Source organism: Leptinotarsa decemlineata, unplaced genomic scaffold (assembly GCF_025532065.1).
Source record: "Leptinotarsa decemlineata unplaced genomic scaffold, Ldec_3_MD MMD2_P_RNA_scaffold_14, whole genome shotgun sequence".
NCBI lineage: Eukaryota > Metazoa > Arthropoda > Insecta > Coleoptera > Chrysomelidae > Leptinotarsa > Leptinotarsa decemlineata.
Genome location: NW_027412528.1, coordinates 742,007 through 765,417, shown reverse-complemented (window position 1 = coordinate 765,417; position 23,411 = coordinate 742,007). Strand labels below are relative to the sequence as shown.

The 23,411-nt window shown below is 37.5% G+C and overlaps 1 protein-coding gene across 1 annotated transcript; it reads left to right on the top strand.

The window, feature by feature from the left end:
* Positions 1–1,525: 1,525 nt before the first annotated feature.
* On the top strand, positions 1,526–23,146 carry Mcm7 (Minichromosome maintenance 7). The gene is made up of 9 exons (XM_074176366.1): positions 1,526–1,684; positions 1,735–2,104; positions 10,899–11,217; positions 11,347–11,529; positions 11,613–11,907; positions 12,301–12,512; positions 16,107–16,440; positions 16,561–16,774; positions 22,770–23,146. Exons 1-9 carry the CDS (start codon positions 1,654–1,656, stop codon positions 22,969–22,971), a joined length of 2,160 nt encoding a protein of 719 aa, XP_074032467.1. The 5' UTR covers positions 1,526–1,653; the 3' UTR covers positions 22,972–23,146.
* Positions 23,147–23,411: the final 265 nt, after the last annotated feature.

The following is a 23,411-nucleotide window of genomic DNA, read 5'->3' as shown; positions in this document are numbered from 1 at the left end:
AGAAAGATAAAATAGCAGTAGACGTTGATTTTCCGTCCTGGAACCCATGTTGTTTATTCGATAAAATCTTGTGCCTTTCAATGAAACACCAAAGACGGTCTAGAAAGGCATATTCAAATAACTTTGAAAATACAGATGGAATTGTTATCGGTCTGTAATTTTCTAATAATTTAGAATCTTTTTTCTTATGTATCGGTATGACCTTTCCAATTTTTATAGCATTCGGAAATGAACCTGTTAGAAAAGATAAATTCACCAGATGAGTTAGAGGAGCAATAATATCCTCGAGTACCTCCCTCAAAAGAAATCCTGGGATATCATCTGATCCGGCAGAATTTTTATTTTTTATTCTTCTTTTTAGAAGTAGAAGAAGTTCTCTTTCTGAAAACGGATGCAGGTACATGCTCTCCTTATTAAAATCATTGTTAAGTTTAGGAATACTGGTTTTAGGGTTTGAAGGCCGTCGTGGTTTGGAATTGTTTCCTAATGTTTTGCCAGCACGAGATACTGAAGATTTCACTATTTTCTGACAAGGATATATAATTCCATATGTTTTCTCAATAGGTATGGTTATAAAACCATATAAAACTATAAATAGAGAAAGTATATAAATTAAAATGCCAATGATTTTTAGTAACTCCTCAAAACAGTCCAAACCTAACAATTACAATATCGTAATTGGTTGAAAACAATTACAATCGTCACCCAACTTCATTTGAAACTCCTTCATGGTAATTTTTTAGAAGACATTTTTTTATCATTTTCAAAATGAAAATATTAATATTCTTTGATACCTGGTAAATAAAACAGAACATCTCCATAGAATGTATGAAACAACAGCTTTTAAAATATGGAAAGAAAACAAATAACTCTTGACATTGAAGTAGAAATATATAAAACCTGTATTTTCCATAACAAGCCTTTTCATAACAAGTAACAATTGAGATAATTGTTAATTAAAAATTTTGAAATATCAAAAGTCCAAACCTGAATATTTGGAATGAAAAAAACTTTTTTTTCTTGGTTTATTGCATTTACTCCAATAGGGTCTATCTTCCTTTCAAGTTTGTATTTCCTTAGGTTAGCCACAATGATCATTAGCAAAAATTCCATATAAAACGTAATTTTTAGTAATCTCTGCTTCATGCCTCGAAATCCTCACATTTGAATCAGTACTAACAAAATATTCACATGAGTATAGAATTCTCACAATGTGAAGGATTCCTCACACCAGGCTTATCTATGCATCCTGATAATGATGAAAATATTTTTAAGCCTACTTGGAAAGAAGCAAATACATCCTCTTATAAGGGAGAGCGAAACTACAAATATATAATTATTAATGTGAATTTCTACTCAGACCTGGAAACCCAAGGTTAAAACGAGTTCAAAGTAAATTGTGGAAAATATAATTTTTATTGCCTTTCTGCGATAATAAATGGTTGTGCGAACATAATAACGGAACATATCAACATCAGAGTTGATCTTAGCGACAACACCGTATAGCGTCACGAATGTCGTTATGCGTTTTTCTGGCGCCAAAACCTCAAAATACAGTAGATAGAAACAGAAACTAGAACCACAGCTTAAGTATTTTTTCATTGACAATTTTGAATTGTAATTTATTCTGTAAAGTTTATTTGAGACCTCGAAATGGCTAAACGTGATTATGAAAAAGACAAAGGTAGTATTTCAATCAAAACCATAGCCGGTAAAATAATTATTTTTTTGCAGAACAACTTAAAATGTTTCTTATGGAATATTGCACACAAGATGCTTCAGGGAAAAAAACATTCAAATATTGCAATCAACTAACAAAATTGGCACATCGGGAGCAAGTGGCAATGTGGGTAGAGCTAGATGACTTATGCGAATTCAATGAAGATATAGTTGATGCAGTTAGATCAAACACAAGACGATATAACAATCTGTTGTCTGATATTGTTTTTGAAATTCTACCAACTTTTGTTCAAAAAGATTTTGTGGCCAAAGATGTTCTAGACGTTTATATTGAACATCGTTTAATGATGGAGAATCGAATGAGACAGCCAAATGAACATAGGGATGCTCGTAATAAATTTCCATCTGAATTGATCCGTAGATAGTAAGTATCCATCTCATGAATTTCAATTGGTTATATGTGAGCAGTTTACAGTCATTGAAAGTCTTGAAGACAATGCTTCAAACAAGACGGTCAGTTGCAAAATCAAGCTTTGACAGAGGTTGAATCTCATTTACAGACAATAGACAATTATTCATTTTGTTCATTCAGGTCTTTGTGATATAAACAACAGTGTACCAAAAGCAAATGAATTCTTAGAATCACAGTTGTTATAGTGACTTATGTTGCTATGATATAAATCAAAAATAGCAAGGGACTCAACACACTTCCCTGAGGTATTAGAAATTTTGTATCAGTGGGTTTTCAATTTATATTTTGAACTTTGGTGACTTGCTTTCAGTTTTTTAAAATCTTTGAGCCATTTCAGAGCAGTTCCTTTGATACAAAGTGCTTTCAATTTTTCAATTAATATTTAAGTGTAAGAAAATAGTGACTATACATATTCCCCATTAAAATTCCTCCATTTGCTAATGGTTAGTTTTAGGACTTCAGAACTTAACCATTCATTAAACTATAATACAATCCCACTTTGACTATTTTTCTAGTGTGCTTGTATTGCTTGATAGAAATTGTATTTTGGATCTACAGAAATTACAAAACAGAAGAATGCAAGTGAGGTGCAATAGATACACTTGTATAAGGTGAATGCTAACGTTGGTTTGGCTCACTGTTGAGGACAACATATTATTTTCATTGATTTTCATCCACTAAATTTCTGGTGAAGCTTATAATTATTGTTACAAATTTATTATCTTCCACGACCAAATAGATCAATATGCAACTAAAGATAATGACAATCTGTATCTTACACGAACAAATTATACCAGGAACCTTTAATACCAGTGGATATGCATTTATGAATGTCATTGATACCACACTCAGCGCCCGATCCAGCTATTTCGCTGCTCTGGGCAAAATAATATTTGCCGCCTTTTACCCATACGTTATTCCATAGATGGTATAATTTTAACCTATTTGTGCCCCCCCGGCAATTGCCCGGTTTGCCCCCCCCTAGATCGGGCGCTGACTACACTTTCAATAGGTAATTTTCCTTTAAACCTTTCTTCTGGAAATGGAGGGGTTTGTATTCATATATCTCATGTCCCTCTGAGATTAGATGACTGGCATATGTGGAATTTATTTTTCCGTTCTGAAAACTATATTTGTGCTCCTTTATGCGGGTTTTGAACGTTCTTCCAGTTTGACCTATATAAAACATCGGACATGACCCACACGATAATTTATACACTCCTAATTTTTCAGAAACTGAACTTTTATCTTTGTTATTTTTAATGTGCATGCCCAAGATCAATACCCCATTTTCTTTTATGATTCTTACTGAGATATTGTCGTGGCCTCTGCTTTTTTTATTTTTTAAACCATTCATAATATCGATAACTTCGTCTTTAGTTATTGGCGCAAAGAAGAATGTGTTTGTTGAAATGTTGGAGATGTGCATATAGATGATCTATTGCTACCTAAATGTTTTTGTAAGTTATCTTCTACTACTGATGAGAAGTAATCACCGAAAGTATTAGCCACCCTTTTTTTATCAGCGATCAACTCATTACCATGGTTGAGAATGATGTCAAATTGTTTTTTCTCTCTACCCATTTCCTTGTTAACTAGGTTCCAGACTGTTTTGTTTTTATTGTTTGAGTTCTTTATTAGATTTGCATGAAAATCCAATTTAGCTTTCTCGAGTAGTAACTCGTAGTCTTTCTTTGCTCTTTTATATGCAGCGTGCGAGTCTAAGTTGGCTATGTTTTTGAACAACCAATGGGTATTTTTTAGATTAAGGCTAGCTTGTAAGATTCAATAGAATCTTATGAATTCCCTTTTTGAATTCACCAAGTTTATTCATTTGTTTGATGCTGGTGGGGAGTTTGTTGAACAATTTCATGCTTTGATAGAACGGGCTCCTTTCTTCAACAGTTTTGGGTATACATAGTCAAAATTTCCAGAATATAGACTATTCTCAAAAAGATGTTTGTTTCTAAAAAGGAATAACAAGAATTCCTGTATATAGACTCCTATAAGTGTAAGTATTTTGAGACTACTGAATTTGCTTCCACATGATTATCTTGAGTTCAGTTTCAACATAGTTCTTAAGGCTCTTTCTTGTACAATAAAAATTTGCTCTGCATTTCTACTACCTCCATAAAAAATAATTCCATACCTACAAACAGATTCAAAATTTGAATGATGTACCATTCAGATTACATCTGCGTCAACATACTGACCAATAACTCTCATTGAATACAACAGTGAGTTCAACTTTTGACAAACATTTTGAATATGACTGTTGAAACTCAGTATGCTGTCTATGTGCAGTCCTAAGAATTTGCACTCATTTTCTATTTTGAGTGAAATATGTGTCAGCCGAATTTCTTGAGGTAAGTCAAATCCTGCATGGTTTGTTTTGAACATTACAGTTTTGGTCTTATTGTCACTCAATATAAGTTTGTTTCTCCTGAACCACTCATCTGCCTTACAGAGGCTTTCTTCAGTTATGGATATCAGATGAGATAGTCTACTGCATTAACCAGCAAATTTGTGTCATCTGCATAATTTGTCATTTTGCAATTTTCCCCACAAATCTCCTCCAGGTTATTTATAAAAACGATAAACATTGGGCCAATTATACTATCTTGTGGCACCCCATTATTAAATTATTTTATGCCTGATTCAGCTTTGATTCCTTTCTTGTTAATTAACATTTGTTTTCTACCCGATATATAAGATTCAATCCATATCAGCGTAGGGCCACGTATGCCATATGATTCCAGCTTTTGTAGAAGAACTATGTGGTTCAAACAATCAAAAGCTTTTGACAGGTCTAGAAATAATCCCAATGCCAAACTATTGTTCTCAAGTTGTAACAAGATATTTTGAATGAACTGAAAAATTGCTATATGTGTTATTTCCCTTTCTGATAATTGTTGAAGTACAATAATTTCTAATACCTTTTCAATATAAAAAAAACTAATCAATAAAGTTTATTCTATGATTTTCACCGCGACACGTGTTTCGCTATACAATAGCTTCTTGCATAACAGAGTTACTTCTAAATTACAACCTTATATACTATAACCTAGTACCTATTCGTCTACCTAAGTAATACATCTACCTGACAAAATATAGGTACCTGAAAAAGTCAGGTATCAATACATTTTTCGAAAGTCTACCTGTAAATATACCTAACTATTATTACTGCCTGTGAACAGATTCAATAAAGGTGAATTATTCAATTCAGTTTGATCGTTCATAGGATGGTGAGAGTTTTTGAATTTGTTTATTTCCATACTCTCCAACAGGTTAAGTTTTAAACCTTTCTTCTGGAAATGGACGGGTTTGTATTCATGTATCTCATGTCCCTCTGAGATTAGATGACTGGCATATGTGGAATTTATCTTTCCGTTCTGAAAACTATATTTGTGCTCCTTTATGCGGGTTTTGAACGTTCTTCCAGTCTGACCTATATAAAACATCGGACATGACCCACACGATAATTTATACACTCCTGATTTTTCTGAAACTGAACTTTTATCTTTGTTATTTTTAATGTGCATGCCCAAGTTGTTGTTGGCTTTGAAAGCAGTATTTACACCTTTGCTGTGCAGAAAATCTGAAATATTTATCAAAGAAGTTATACAGTCAAGCTTTGAAAGAAGTTTACCCAATTCGAAGAGAAGGGGATAAAAGTTATAGAACCTTGACCTACTTAGGCCAACCCACTACAAATATTTCAGATTTTCTGCACAGCAAAGGTGTAAATACTGCTTTCAAAACCAACAACAACTTGGGCATGCACATTAAAAATAACAAAGATAAAAGTTCAGTTTCTGAGGAGCACATATTGGATAAAAATTGTTTACAAACTAAACACAAGCTTCAAAATAGAAGAAAGAATCATTCTACAAAGCAATATACATATGCCAACGGATGTAATGTTGAGAACTCTCAATAATAATTTTACTTAATTTCATTAATTATAATCAAGATGTCCACAATTACACCAAAAAAAAGGTGAATTATTTCTATATGGTTCAAATGCATAATACAGGCTAAATGAAAACATTATTTTTCAAGGGAATGAATGATTTCATGACATTTCAACTGGAGTGAAAGTCACCTTCATTAAATATTTTCAAAAGTCATCTAAATAAATCACTATCAACCAAAGATATGTGAAACACTGATATATGGAAAGCTTTTGGCGTTCTTATTGTTATGGTATTTGTGTCTTTAAGTATTTTTCTAAATTAATTTTACTTATTTGCAACAATATTAAAAATATGTGTGAATTAAAACTATCCTACTTCCAAATTAAACATTATAAAAGAATTGTGGGTAATTAACTCCATATTCTACAAAGGGTTGTTAGAAAACAGTCCTAATGAAATTAAATGAACCAATTCACTTATCAAATTGTTAATTGTCAATATGAAATGTAAGTTGTTAATCAATTTATTTGCTTATTATCAATATAACAGATTTAGCATCGTCATATGATATGATATCATATGATAAATATAATACAAAACACACACATTAATACATACACAATACATACACATTAAAAAGGCAAAGCATTAAAACTTGCAGTTGAAAAATTCACTTACGTCATAAGGGCAGAGATCAATCAGCAGCCCTTTTATACTTTTTTTGAATTTAATCATATGTAATTTCCTCATATATGGTGGTAGATGATTGAAGAGCCTTATCGCCATAGTAAAAAAGCTTTTATGAGTAATTGCCAGTGGAATAAGAAGATTGTGTCCATTTCTGGTCAAATATTCATGGTTGCGATTAACTTGAGGGGTGCTATTTTGTGTCTTGATATAGACAAGACATTGAAATATATATAGAGCCGTAATGGTTAATATATTGAATTTTTTAAATAGAGGTCTACAGCTGTCAGTTCTTTTTGTTCTTCCCAGTATTCTTATAGCCGTTTTTTTGTAAAATGAATATCCTTTCCCAATCAGTTGCAATTCCCCAAAAAACTAATCCGTATGATAGCTTAGACTGAGATAACCCTATGTAGGCTGCTCTCGAAACATAAGAGGAAACAAATTCATTAATTCTACGAAGCAGGTAAAGAGTGCTGGACAGCTTAGTAGAGAGATCTTTGATGTAGTCTTTCCAATTCAGTTTTTGATCCAACGTTACCCCCAAAAACTTAATGGATTTTTGACTGTCCTTCAGTTCTTTTAGTGTGAACGTAATTGTTTCAGTTTTCTTGACATTCAAGCATAACTTATTGGCTGCGAAAAAATTTTCAACACATTGTCAGTCAGTTGCTTTGGATATTCATGTTCAGGGTGACTTTCATAAATAGTAGTGTTATCGGCATACTGAATCGTATTGAAGGGGTTCATATGATGTGAAATATCATTAACATATATTAGGAATAGTAGGGGTCCCAAGATTCACCCTTGAGGCACCCCTGCTGTTACACTCACTGTTGGAGATCTTACACTATTTTGTTCCACAACCTGCTTTCGTTCGGATAGGTAAGAATCGATCAAATCAGCTATTTTCCCCCTAATTCCATAGTACGGTAGTTTATCGAGTAGAGTCGAGTGTAACATACAGTCGAATGCCTTTGAGAGGTCACAGAATACGGCTGTGAGTGCTTCCCCCCTCTCGAAGGCATCCACCACGGCTCGTACCAGATCAGATATGGCATGCGATGTAGATGTAAAGAGAAACAATTAATGTAATATTACCAAGATGTAAATTTTTAAACTACTGTAGTATACCAGGATTTTATTTCACAATTTATTTTTATTATTGTAACAATATAATGTTTGTATATTGAGTTTCTTATTTGAATAAACGAATAATATAATTCACACACGGATATTAGAAAAATCTCAGTCATGATTGTGGCACATGCAACATATTCACTTTTTCATTTAGTTCTTAAGTACGGTATAATTAATTGGAGCAGTATATTGAAGGTACACCTTGATAAATTATTTGTAATCCAAAAATCCGCAGTCAGAAGCATTATCTCTGCTAAGTTTAACGGAAAGTGACAACCAATATTTGTAGAACTTGAAATGATAACCCTAAATTAAATACTTAGGAAATGAATTTGCAGTACTTCGGTTTCAAAGGTATTTCTTATCTTTAAACTATATTCAAAAATGTATTGTTGCCTAGGGTCGGTTGGTCGGTGGTTCAAGCCCTAGTCTGAACGATCGATTTTCACTTGCTATCGTCCAACCCGTGTTAGGAATCACACGTTAAAAGGTAAGACCTCGTTAATTCTTAGCTCGCACAAGTTTCGACTTCTGAGGGTTGTCGTTCGTAGGGGTGCGACAGCTGGTTAACGGAAAACATAACATAAGGTACTTCATTTATAAGTAAGAACTGGTCGGAAAAAGCAGATTATGCTCACAACAACAAGGAAATGCTTTTAGCTGCTAGAAGTTCGAGGTAAAGAGATGGGGGAGGTCAAATATCTGGAAGTATAGTAGATCCCAGACTGACCTGGAACCAACATCTAGAAAGAGTTGAAAGAAAGGCGGAGGTAGCACTGATGTTGGCCAGACGCGCAACTGTAGTAAGACATGGGGGCTCAAACCAGACATAATGTATTGCCTCTACACCATGATAATATATGCATTTATGGTCTGGTGACCGAAGATGAAACAAATGACCGCTATTAACAAATTAAGCAGAGTGCCAAGACTTGCATGTTTGCATATAACGGGAGCACTTAGCTGCATTGGTGACACACTTGAATCTTCCTCCTTTACATCTAGTAATAATGAGGGAAACAAGGGTTGGCCAACTCTGACTGGAAAACTCACCAAGATTCATGGGATCAGGCAAATTAGAAATTTCATAATATGTGGAAGAAGGAACACCAAACATGTTCTTGGACAACATGGCACCAAAATACATATTCGACACGAACTTTATGGTTAAATTCTTAAACCGTGACACTGGACACAGTACAACGGAGATCTTGATTGCAGGCAATGCAACAAAGGGACATATTTTATGCCAAGATGAGGCACTGGATCACAGGAGGCAAACAATTTATGGACATCCCAAATTATGTCAAGAAGAATATGACATACATCCAGCTAGGGATCTGTACAAACTAATATAAAGAATGGGTGTCATGAAAAGATGGGCAAAACGCATGATATTTTACTAGATACTTCAAACCAAAAGGGTTCATTTTTTTTTCACATATAGTCAGTGGGCATACTTGAAGACTGGCTATAAATCAAATCATCTAAAAGAACAATTCGTTCAGGCCAATCTCAACTCCTTACACAGTAGGTAAATGGACTGATACCTATCAGAAAACAACTACTCCCCTGGCTAATACCACGAAGGGCGTTAAATTATATCCGACAGGTGTCAGTGCAGGATTCTTCACAGAAGTTATTCCTGCATATGCTGTTGGCGATACAACTGCCGCAATAGATTTTCAATTATTGGAATGTACTGCACTGACGAGTGGCCAAACAGCCCGAAACCGGTCTGCAAGTGTGTTCCAATAATTGAAAATCTATTGCGGAAGTTGTATCGCTAACAGCATATGCAGGAATAACTTCTGTGAAGAATCCAGCACTGACACCTGTGGGATATAATTCAACGCCCTTCGTGGTATTAGCCAGGGGAGTAGTTGTTTTCTGATAGGTGTCAGTCCATCAACCTACCGTGTAGGGAGTTGAGACTGGCCTGAACGAATTGTTCTTTTAGATAATTTCAAAAGGGTTCACTCATTGTATTGTCAATTCACAAAGGCTGTTTGACTTGAAACCTTTTGAATTAAAGTAACACAGATTGTGGAGAAAATATCATCAAAAATAGCATACAGAAAAAAATCTTTTTTATAGGCAAAACTATTCAACGTTTGGTAGAAAAAATGAATTTGTATTATTAATCATTAAGTCAGGCAATAATTCTACATTCAAATGCTATGTGGGTAACCTGTATTTCGATTACACCCAAAATTCTAAACAATGGGAATCACGTTTTTTTTTTTTTAAGAACAAAACACAAGCACTACAGGAAAATCCTTAAAGGCGCTCTCAGAGCGGTGCCTGTGCAAAGGTAGCGATTTACATTGGATTTGAACCGCTGGACATTAAATCCATTTGGAAAAACGTTCTCAGGAAGTTTATTCTACATAAAGGCAGTTCTCCAGATGAAAGAGTTCTTAAACAGTGAAGTTCGAGGTGAACTGAGTTGAACCGCAAAACGATGATCAGCCACAATCCGTCGCGAATTTCTGATATGTACCGCTCTTGGTGGAATCAAATGTGCCAAGTCACTTGAACAATGTTGACAAACCCCAAGGCGCAAATAGAATAATAGTAATATTCAATATGAAAGATGACAAAAATATACATTTTATAAATTGAACTTGTACATTTAACTGACTAGAAATAGTTTCAGCTAAAGTGCAAAAAAATGACAGCATCTCAGTAACTATAACATACACCATAATCATTAAAAACATACAATATAATGTAAAATATAATTATATCATTAATTATAATTAATTAAAAAATAAAATATAAATTAGCTTAATATTCATTGTTTTGTATTTTAAATTTCAATATATCTATGCATGATTGATTTCAGGGAAGACCAAATATGACACAAATTATTCTATATTAAATTGTTAAAACAGTCCTAACTCCTCCTAAGATTTCTTGTTAGCGTTTAATAATTTTAATATCGAAAATCCTCAATGACTGCATCAATTCATAATTTTAAAGTGATGATTATATTTCAGTGAAATCTATTTTCGAGATCTCAGTACAAACAAAAATGTCCCAATTAGAGAAGTTAAAGCTGAAAACATTGGTAAACTCGTTACAGTACGGGGAATAGTTACACGCTGCACTGAAGTGAAGCCAATGTTGAGTGTTGCAACTTATACATGTGATCAGTGTGGGGCAGAGACTTACCAGCCAATTGCTTCTCTGAGTTTCATGCCGATTATCATGTGCCCCAGTGATGACTGTAGGATAAATAAGTCAGGTGGTCGCTTATATTTGCAAAGTAGAGGATCCAAATTTGTTAAATTTCAGGAAGTAAAAATACAGGAACACGTAAGTTCTCTTGATTTATAAATAGATCCACTCAGTAATAATCTAGAAAAAAAATCTGATTTTTCCGATACTTGGTTGTTAAAAAAGTGAAATCGTGAAAGGTATTTTCCTGAACTAATAATTTTTTAGAGCGATCAAGTTCCTGTTGGACATATACCACGTACTCTAACAATATTTTGTAGAGGAGAGGTAACAAGAAAAGCATTACCAGGTGATCATATTGCAGTAACTGGTGTTTTTTTGCCTTTGATAAAACAAGGCTATAATCAATTAAGAGGTGGTCTTCTATCAGAAACTTATTTGGAAGCGCATGTAAGACTTTTATATTTTATTCTTGACAAACATGAAATAACATTTTCATCCAGAACAAATTATGGTGTAAATTGGAATTTCAGGAAATCATGTCTTTGAACAAAACAGATGAAGACAAAACAAATAATCCTCTTACTCCGGAAGAATTAGCAACTTTAACAGAAGATGATTTCTATACAAAATTAGCAATGTCTTTGGCTCCAGAAATTTATGGGCATTTGGATGTCAAGAAGGCCCTATTGCTTCTTTTGGTTGGTGGTGTGGATAAAAGACCCGATGGAATGAAAATTCGCGGAAACATAAATATTTGCCTTATGGGAGATCCTGGTGTAGCCAAGTCTCAATTATTGGGATATATCAACAGATTAGCACCTAGGAGTGAGTACCGAACTTGAAATTAATATTATAAGTTAACCTTGCTGATACTTGTGATGTACTGTTTGGAACCTTTGGTGTAGTAATGAATATTACTGTAGTTTCATCCCAACACCAAACCGTTATTTTTAACACCTCGACATGTGTTTTGATATCCAGGTGAACATCACCAAGAGGAAGATCAAACTAATCTTTAATTATGGAAAATTAAACTAATTTTTAATCTTCCTCTTGAAGATGATCACTTGGTGATCGAAATATGTGTCGAGGTGTTAAAAATAACGGTTTGGTGTTGGGATAAAACTTAGTAATATTCAACCTCACTGATGTCATGAAATCAATACCAATATCCCAGTAAATAAAAAATAATTATTCAAATACATGAATAATTTATAGGTCAGTATACTACAGGACGTGGTTCTTCCGGTGTTGGATTGACAGCTTCTGTGATGAAAGATCCAATAACCGGAGAAATGATGTTGGAAGGTGGTGCTTTAGTATTGGCAGATAAGGGTGTTTGTTGCATTGATGAATTTGATAAAATGGCTGATGAGGATCGAACTGCCATCCATGAAGTTATGGAACAACAGACTATCAGTATTGCAAAGGTGAAATATAATACATAGTTTTTTCCCAGGTCTCGATCTAGAGAGCCCTGTGAACAGATAAATTGATTTTTTAATGACTACAAAGCATAAAAGTCAACCTCTTATTTTGTTGAAAGAAAGAATGGAATTAACTGGTGAAATTTTTCGCGCATCATGTGACTCGCTGTGAGATTCATCATGTGACATACTGTTAAGGCATCCTTAAGCATTAGTTTCAAAAGTATACATAATATATGTCACCATTTAACTGTCGTTGGATCCCACATAATTTGACAAAAGATCAAAAGGATGCTCGTGGCGAATAATGCAAACAAATGCTCAAAAAATACAGTGGTAGTGCTTCAAAAGACTAGTATAAAATTGTAACAGGTGATGAAACATGACATGATGAGTAGAATTTTGAACCTCCAGCGTGAAATTAGTCTATTTAAAATGTTTTTATCTCACCCGAACAAAAATGCTGTCTCTCAACATATGTTTCCCTAACCAGGTTAGCATTATTAGAAATTTTTGTCACTTCATGGTGATGCTTACTTGGTTAGAGAAACCCTCGTCGAGAGACAGATGAACTGCATTGTAAATTAATGAATTTTCCATTCGATTAGAGGAATCAATCAATCTCAAATTGTTATTTTTACTGGTGAACCTGAGAAATAATTCATATTGGCTTTTCCTAATGTAAAAAATACATAGTTTCGAAAACGAAAATTAATAACATATTCTTGGCGCTACTTTAATGTATTGTTGAGAATACTTGGTTTGAATAGGGGTATTTAATGACTGAATCTATCAATTAATTAGATAATATCTTGAGGTTGCAGTCAAGGTCAAGGATGAAAACTCATTGCTAGTTTGTCAAGCTTTCGGAAATGTTTATTTCCTTCTTCAGGACAACTGAAAAGATGATTGTGAAAATATATGTATAAAACGTTACAGATATAACTTACTCAACATGAGATTAATATAAAAAATTTACAGCAAATCGAACGAAAAATAATTTGAAAGTAAATTTTGACATTAATCAATACATGACAATTATTTGTTGATAACATAAAAATAATAATTTGTTTTACAACTGACTGATTGTAAAACAAACTGCCGGTGCTGTGATTACCTTCTTGACGCCCTTTTTTGGCGTCAAGAGTCTGACTTCCAGGAAAGTGGTTTTCTATCAAAAGCTCTAAGGTTTCTTTTCTAGAGGTCTTAATGTTCCATCCACTCAATTACAGCAGTCGGATCTCTAGAGAGAATCTTCCTCCAAGACTCCCGTTTTGCCTTTCTAATTTTCTTGTTGTAGTTACCTGATTCTTTAGCTGGATTAATAATCGTCGAACTTCTTTTCTTAGTCTTTCAAGGCTTTTGTTCCACCAAGAATAATTATGGTTATCTCTTTTAATCCTCAGTGGACATTTCTCATGATAGAATGAGATCGCTGCTTCGCGAAATTGCTCCACTACTGAATCCATATCATCACAACTGTGAATAGTAATGAATCCTTCCTCATAGTACGATTGAAGGGAGTTTCTGTAAACGCTCTAGTCAGTAGACTTTGAGTCACGATATTCCACTACTGGTCCTACACATGTTTCAATATTGAAGAGAATATATCTATGGTCTGAACAAGAAGGTTCAGTAGATACAGTCCAAAGGTGTATCTTGTTATTCAGAGAATGTGAGCTGATGATTAAGTCTGATACCTCTTGCCTATTGCTGGTGACAAAAGTTGGTTTCGAGCCCTCATTTATTACAGAATGCCCTTCCCCTAGTATATATTCAAAGAGTAACTCACCTCTATGGTTTATATTCGTGCTACCTCACGGTGTATGGTGTGAATTGGCGTCACATCCCATTACGATTTGAAGTTTGTTCCTTTTGCTGTAGTTGATAAGTCGTCTAACAGCTAGAGGGGGTACGGTATCCTAATCTTCCAGAAAATAAGCAGAGCAGGCGATTCTATTCGTCCTACCCTTCCTGCCCAGTAGAAAAATTTGGGTGGCTACCACGTCTTGGATGCAGAAGCCTGTAAGCAGAAAATAATTAATATCCTTCCTAATGAGCAGACATGCTCTGGGTTTCACCCCAGGGCACGCTATTACCTCACCAGGAATATTGCTCATTCCGGTTACTCGGCCTGTATTTTCGGTCCATGGTTTCTGCAGGAGAGCAAGGTCGATTGATTCGTCCTTGAAATTTTTGGAGAGGACGTATGAAGCGGCCTTGGCATGTTGTAAGTTCGCCTGCAAGCACTTGAAGTTAACGAAGTATAGCCGCAAACTTATAACTCCTCGACCCTAGGAGGGAGAAGATACACCTCCATCCACCTCTCCCAGGATCGAGGGATGAGTTGGCTCACATGATGGGATGAGGACACCTGCCGTCTCAGAGTTACCTGCTGGTTTTTTGGATCTCTTTGACGAGATGATTTTCGTCTGGTTTTCTCGACGAGGCGTTAGCCGTCTTCGTCTGGTTTCCCAGCCTTGGTTTACCCCTATGTTTGGTTGGAGGTTTGACTGCTCTCCCCCCCATAGGTGGATTGCCACTCGGCCCCGCTTTGTTTACTTCAACTGGTACATTAAAGTTACTCGGTTGAGTAGTTGCCTGCTGGGAGGGTGCCCGGGTTTTAGGGCGGAATAAGATCTGCCCAAAACCAATGTTTGACCAGGACCTGACTTTACCTTGTTGAGAATAAACCACTCCAAGGTTGACTGACACCATGATTCGTTTTCGTCAATTTAGTGAGGACCTCTTCGGAGGTCAGTCTTTGACTGCCTTTGTTAGGTAAGTAAGCAAAACAGATGTGTGGCTTCGGAAGTTGATCCCCTGTGACGCATTTCAGAGAAGCGCCCTCCCATGGTTGCCAGTCGGCGCTGCCCTGATCCTCACAGGCGACCTGTAACCACCCTGGCCGAAAAGTGCAGCTCTGGAATTGAACCTGCAGCCTATCATCTGGATTAACCTCTACAGCTGACTAAATAGCCTCCTGAAGAGATTCCAGCTGATTGGCCGTTAATGAGGTAGTCAGATAATCAAGGTGTAAGATTCCCACCTTGATATCAGCAACAACCTTCCCATATGAGGGTTTTTGCACGTCAGCTATACCTGACGATGCCTTAGATTCAGCCATGCAGGGCTTTTTCGCCTCTGGTTTCGGTGAATAATCATTTGAGCGCAAACGTTTGCTAATCCGCTCAACAGGGGGTTTGTTTCCCCGCCTGAGACAGATTCTGCTGACGCCGCTAATAGAACCACAAGTGATTCTGTCATTCCCATATCCAGCGGGGCTACGAGGAAGCAGACATCCGATGGCCGGTTTGCTTAAACCCCACATCCCAAGCCAATGCACTCGCAGAAATAGCAGGTACAGTGGCTCAGCCAGTGGAAAATGAACAGGACGGCCAACTCGCCCGGATTACATGGTACTATTTTTCCAAAATTTGACACCCCATTGCAAAAAGGTGTCGGATTGCAATGGGTCTACTGTAATTTGAAGAGATAACTCAACTCGAAACTATTTTGAAAATCAAATTTTTAAAATGAATCTATGTTTCCGGTTGAACTTCCTGTATTTATACATATGAGACTATAATATTTCAGGCTGGTATCATGACTTGCCTCAACGCCAGAGTATCCATCCTCGCTGCCGCTAATCCTGCTTATGGTCGCTATAACCCCAAAAGAACAATCGAACAGAATATCCAACTTCCAGCTGCTCTTCTTTCACGTTTTGATATACTTTGGCTGATTCAAGATAAAGCTGATAGAGACAATGATCTCAGACTTGCTAAACATATAACTTATGTCCATCAATACAGCAAACAGCCCCCAACACAGACAGAAGCCTTGGATATGAGCATTATGAGGAAATACATTGCCATGTGTAAGATGAAAGATCCTTCTATTCCCGAAGACTTGACAGATTTTATAGTTTGTAAGTAGAGTAATATTATAAATCATTTCTTCTATCTATATTGAACTACCTTTTTCATTTTTAGTTCAGAATACTCGGCCATGTTTTTGTTCTTGACTTGCTTAGTTTAGTTTCTTTCAGCTTCTTACGTGGAATTGAGAAAGGATGCTCGTAACTCCAGGGATATGACTTTCACTTCAGCTAGAAATCTCTTGGGAATTTTGCGACTTTCAACAGCTCTAGCTCGCCTGAGGTTATCAAATATTGTCGAAAAAGCTGATGTTAATGAAGCTATCAGGCTAATGGAAATGAGCAAAGATTCACTGAATCAGACTTTCGAAAATAATGGATATAGGTAATAATTACCAAAACGTTGAAAAATACAGTTTTCATATAACTGTGGAAACACTTTTCTCGACGCACGTTTCGCTAATCAAGTTGGGGTCAACAAAAAAATGACATAAACTAATTCTAAAATACTAACTTTAGAGATAAATGAGATGAGATAAATTTCTATTGACAAAGTGGTGGTAATTAAAACTGAGTTTATTTATAACAGGAGAGAATCAGATGCTAAATGGGGATTCACTCGAACGTTGTTCAGACCTATTGAATTTTGCAGATTAGATGGTAAAATAAAAAATGTTATATGATGTATACTTTTTCACTGGTGGGGGCCTGAAATCGTCAAATATTGATAGAGTATGTGTCCCGCGTGTCTCTGATGATATAGATTATTAATCTGCCGGTTTGGACGGTAGAGGTCACCAGCATACAGCATAACAATTGCGTCAGATATTCAGAGGTATTGATCTTCCACGGGGACTTGGGAAATGCAAAATATAGCTTTTTTAAAATACTACACTTCAAAATAACTTTGACCGCGCACGAAAACGTCAAGGTGACGCTTTTGTTATAAGTTTGCAACCCTTCCACTTCTTTGTCACTTAATCTCTCTGTATCTGTAGAGTAAGGAGGGTGAGTGTAATCCTGTCCTTTCCAGGAAGGGGGACAGGTCACTGGGAGACATCTCCTCCGGCAGGTGTAGGTCTTATTGACGATAACTCCGGACACTCGCAAAGGATATGCTTGACAGTCTCATCTTCCTGTTCACACATCCTGCATAGAGGTGTGTTCACAAGCCCCATATTATGGAGGTGTTTCCTTAGTTGACAGTGGCCAGTCAGAAATCCTACTGTTAAGCGTAGATTTTTCCTGGTCATCGCCAGATATTTCTTGGGCGCTAGCTTCCCAGGGTCGCCCAAGGTGATCCTGGCAAAAAAAATCTGTTTAAAATCTGTTTTTTCCGTTAACGAGCCTTCTTTGGTTTTTAAGTCGTTTGTATATATGCGTATTGTATTTGTAGCATCTGACTCTGTGTTCTGTTCAATTTATATTTTGTAGGGTTTATTGAACACAAACCTGGGTTCAATTGCATCACTAGTTGCCTGCAGCAGAGGTTGCGCAGTAAGCGCTTCTTGCCATAGGCCCAGCCTCAATTGACCCATTCCTACTTCGAGGTTTACACCAGCTGTACGCAATCGTACCATGGCCATTAACACAACCTCCTTAACGTACAGGTCCAGAGGTGTCAGACCCGTAATTGATTCCATTGCCGCGGTTGGTGTTGTTCTCATGGCTCCTGTGATGTTTAAACAAGCCAGTCGCTGTATCTGATATAATTTTTGGATGGCCGTTGCTTGTAGAACTTTCGGTCCCCATGCAATGGCTCTGTACGTTAACATAGGTCTTATGATTGCAGTGTAAATCCAGGTAACCACACGGGGTGAAAGACCCAATGCGCGTCCCACTGTCCTCCGACATTGCTCATAAGCCACATATGCTCTTTTTGCTCTACTTTGTAGGTGAGAGTTCCATGTAAGTTTCCTGTCAAGGATAGTACCAAGGTATTTCACCTCTTCAGAAAAGTTTAGTTTGCGTTTGAAGATTTTGGGAGGTTTTAAGCCCGATAAACTTCTCTTCCTGGTGAAAAGGACCATCTCAGTCTTCTTGGGATTGATCGACAGCGAGTGTTCCTTACACCATGTTCACAAATTTGCCGGGCTGCAAGATAACTATGTCATCTGCGTATGCAATTGTGTAGAATCCATTTTTCTTGAGGTGATTAATCAGGGTATCCAGAACTATGTCCCAGAGAAGGGGTGGTAAGACCCCTCCCTGTGGACATCCCCTCATGACCAGTCCTTTCACTGTGATGTCTTCTACATTAATACTTATTGTTCTACTAGAGAGCATCTTGAGTATCCATTCTCCTACTAACAGGGGTACATTCCTGGAGTGTAGTTGCTGAGTAATTGTTGGAAAGGTTTTTCTATCAAACGCTCACTCGATATCTATGAATATACCCAGGGTGAATTCTTTGTTGTCCAATGATCTCTCGATTCTGCCAACCACATGGTGAAGGGCCGAATCAGTAGACCTTCCCGGAGTATATACATGCTGATTTGGATGAAGTGGGTTGTGAACTAGTACTTCATCTCTTATGTACCGCTCACATAGCCTCTCCATAGTGTTTAAGAAAAACGATGTGAGACTAATTGGTCGGAATGCTTTTGGTAGGGTGTAGTCCATCCTACCTGGTTAGGGTATAAATACTAATCTTACTTCCCTCCACTTACTGGGAATATACCTCAGAGCTAGAGAGGCTCTGAATATTTCAACCAATTGCGACATAAGAATGTCCAGTCCCCATTGAAGTAGGGCTGGTCTTATACCGTCAGGTCCTGGTGACTTGAAGGGGGAAAAGCCCGATATAGCCCATCTTATCTTATCGTCATCAATTACTGCACTAGCAGATTGCCAGTCGTATTGTGAGGGTGTTGTTGGTACATCCGTCCAGTTCGTCGTTCCATCTGTTTGAACCGTCCTCATCGGACAGGAATGTCTATTTTGTTATGGATAGATACAGTGTACCTTTCCAGTTCTCTTCGGGTCACGGGATTTAACAGTGGTCCTGAGATCCCGGCTTACCGTATAGGTCAGCCAGCGGTGGTCTGACATAGAAATATGGTCCGAGACTTGCCAGTCCTGGAATTTATTTGATATTTTGGCTGTCGTAAGCGTGATATCTATTAATGTTTGGCTACTGGCGTTAATAAATGTCAGCTCCGTGCCTCTGTTCAAGATTGTTAGATCTTTCTTAATTATATATTCATATAGGGACTTACCTTGGGCGTTGATATCCTTGCTGCCTCAGCTCCAATGGTGATAGTTTGAGTCGCAACCCAATATAAGCTCCACTCTCTGGTTGAGGCAGTGATCCACTAGTACCTCCATTTCTCTGGTCGGTGGTAGGGTGGTTGCATCTGAAGGGAGGTACACCGATGCGAGTATCAATGCCGTATATTTGCGTTTTACATCTGGACATTCCACTTTAACCGCAGTGAGGTCTGGCATGCTGAATTGTGCCATCGAAAAGGCTCTGTATTTCCTAGGAACGTAGATAGCCGTCCTAGGTTGCTGATTGCTTCGTAAGCTGAAAATTTCACCAGTTAGGCTACTGATACCAGTAATTTTGATCTTTATTATCCAGGGCTCCTGGATCAAAGCTCCTCCTCCTCCAATACATCAAGGTGGCGACATAGTGTTACCGTTGCCGCCTTTTTGCGTTAGAGGTTACATTGTATTATTTTTATCCTTTTTCCAACGTCCTTGCCCATGAGACAGTTGTTGGATTCAAGGTTACCTTTAAAGGTCCATCTGCTCCCCCGCTGGGGGGAGGCGGTCTCGCTGTTTTTGGATACCTCCTCCGTCAGGTCATAGACTGTCATCTGTTCAGATGCTTCGACTTCCTTTTCGGGACCCATGGTGGCCTTTGGGTCAATATCCACTTTAGATGACTCGACTTCCAAGGACCTAGGTTCTCCAGAGGTGCTCTCTGCTTCTTTCCTTGTTACTCTAATAGTCAGTGAGGTAAACGCGTAGCTTATCCTCATAGACTTCTTCCTTAGTACAGCCATATCATCATCGTCTCCGATCCCGAAGACGAAGAGGTGTCCTTGTGGGTTTATTTTCACCTCATGATGGAAAGTGCACCATCTTGCTATCGTCAGGTCAGGGTTCTGCGCCTTCAGCCGACCCAGCACCCTCTCCTTTTCACCGGATGTCGTCTTGTGGACGTCCTCCGGGATCCAGAGTGAGGCTTTGATAAGCTATGGGAGCTTATCCACACTGACGACCGCAAGTGATGCCTCCTCCCACGGCTTAATATTCATTGTGGCTTTCTTCAGCCTCTTAGTGTCACGTCGTCATCGCAGACCACTCTGATGATTTCACCGGAGTATGTCCACGACTTGAACGTGGGCAGTTTGCTGTTGTTGCTGGAGGCGGAGAAGATGATCTTGTCCAGCTCCTCCAGCAGTTGTTTTTTGATGAGACTCTCTCGTTCTGCGGTAACCTTACCGTACGGGTTAGTCTCATCTATGATGGCGACCTTGAGGTGTCTCATGGCGGCCTCCACGAAAGTTTTGGCAGGTGCAGCGACATTACTATCGCTGCGCAGCTTCTTCAACCTTCTTGGGGTTCCCTCGGTGGAGGTACTCACGTGAGGGCGCTTTCCTGCGGTGGCAGCAGGTTCCTTGCCTTTTTTCAAGGCGGAGTTCTTGGCGCCCGCCGCAAAAGATGCCCTTGTTGTTGGAGATGGAGTGGAAAAGGAAGAGGGTTCACTCATAGTTGCTGCCATTCCTGCCTCTTTCGCTCTCTTTCTCCTCTTGGCCTCGGTGCCGCTGATGCGTTTACGCCTTGGCTTTTGTGTTGCGTCACGAGGTGGTCTGCTATGTCCAGCCTCATTCTGAGTGATAAATTGGGATGAACATTTCGGTTCATCCCCAGCCCCCGCCCTAAATTGAGGTGAGCATTGCTGTCCAGCCTCGGGATTGGTTGTTTTTCTATTTGTTTGTTTATCTGCATCCATGTGTGTTTCCACGAGTAGCAAGGGAAGAATTGGTCACCTCTGGCAGAACCCCGCATTACCAGAGGAAGGCTAATTACAATGAGGTTTCGCCCGGTTCCCCAAGTGGACCGTTTGTATCCGCATATTACCGCAGCTGTCGGCACGATTCCTTACACCTTAGCTTGGGTAGGCTGGTCCGCGGTGGCATGTTTTGCAGGGATTTTGGGGGGTTTTAGTTCCCCTCACGCTCCTTATTTCTGCCACTAATCAGGAGTCCGGCGACCCCGTCCGTAAGTCCACACAGGTTTCCCTGACAGGGCCTCCAGTCCCCTGGCCGTTCCAAAGCCCACGGGCTTTGTCACTCAAATCGTCAGATTTATTAAATGCACACTTTTCAGCATGTAAATAACTCATCATACTCTAATTTGACGAGCTCGAATATTTGAGACCATCGATTATTTAAAAATATTTTGATCAGCTGCCATATATGCGCAGGTTAGATATAACAAAGGTACACCAAGGGTTGCAAGTTATCCCCCATACCTTGATCTGCCGCGCTTCAGTAAATCCCAAAATACCCTATTGGGTTCACCTACTAAAACCAATTAATTGGTGAGTTGTTATGTCAGCTTAGAAAACTGCTAACAAGTTCTCAGTAAAGAATGATTGCGTTCTTTCTTAAGACTTCGAGATATAAATTTCGTCATCGCAGTAAAAACGCACATACCATTGATGATGCCTTCCGCAATTGCAGACGAAAATTTTGGCACTTCAATCATGACAGTTGCTTTCAAAGCAACAAGTGTCAAATCTTAGGGCAGTATGAAACAACTTATGATAGTGGTGGCAAAAAGTATGTTAGTCAAACTAAGACAGATTTAAAAAATCGTTTTATAGTATGTGGTGCTTATCTGATTTCATAAACTAGAAAACTCTAGTAAATACTCCGCAGAATGATTGTAGAATGAAGAAATTTGAAACTATCATGGCTGGTACATAACAGTTGACTGCTAGTTATTCAAAAATGAAGTGTGGCATGAGCACTTTTTTATAAACAATTCTCCCCAAAAATTGTAGCTGAAGTAATTGAGGTATTTTCTAAAGAAATCATGATGAATGTTAATTGGTAATTTTTCAATCTCTGCTAATGACTTTATTTTGTAAAAGTCTGGCTAATATGAATATGCTAAGTTAGTCTGCAGATTTCATTGATGATGCCAACTTTTGCAGGTTTCATCTCTTGATGACACCAACTTGGGTATTTCGATACAAGTCAAGAAAAGTGTTATGATGTGTGAAAAATATTTTTGTTTTACTAATTATATGCCAGATCTTTCAATTCTACCTTTCACTATCAACTATAGATAAGCAAACAAAATTATTATTTTGACCAATCAAAATATTTCAACAAATTTTTATAACTTATTTTATTTTCCAGGCCACCCAACGTTAATGACAAAATATTTGAACTGATTAGTGAGTTAGCTGCAGAAAAAAAAACTGTTTTGGTGTCAGATGCACTCGAGAAATGTGCCAGTAAAGGCTATAATCCTGATCAAGTAGATGCATGCATAGAAGAATATGAACAGTTGAACGTTTGGTTGGTAAATCAGACTAGAACTAAGCTTACCCTTGTTTAACATTGTTTTTCATTAAAATAAGTATTTTTTTAGTGAGTTATAAGTTGTAATTTCTATTTGTGTGACAACATACATATATTAGACTCAATAGGCAGATGAGTTTGAACTTTGAAACCCAACAACACTATTGTCTTTTACATGAGAAATTAAATAAATAATGATCAGATAAACAGTTCATCTATCTTTCTATACAGGAAATCAAAAAAATTATAGATGATTTTGCAACCTGTGCACCTGCAAGAAAACTTTCAACTAATGATTTTCATTTTGCAGTAACTCGATGGACTAAACATATCTCTTCATTACTTCTCATCTTGTCTTTCACCATCTTTTTCAAAAGAAGTGTTGATAAAGTACACAAACACCTACCTTGATATTTTTTTTTGCTGCTCAGAAGTCAAATGATATGTCCATTTCTAGTCAGAGAACATTACAGCTGT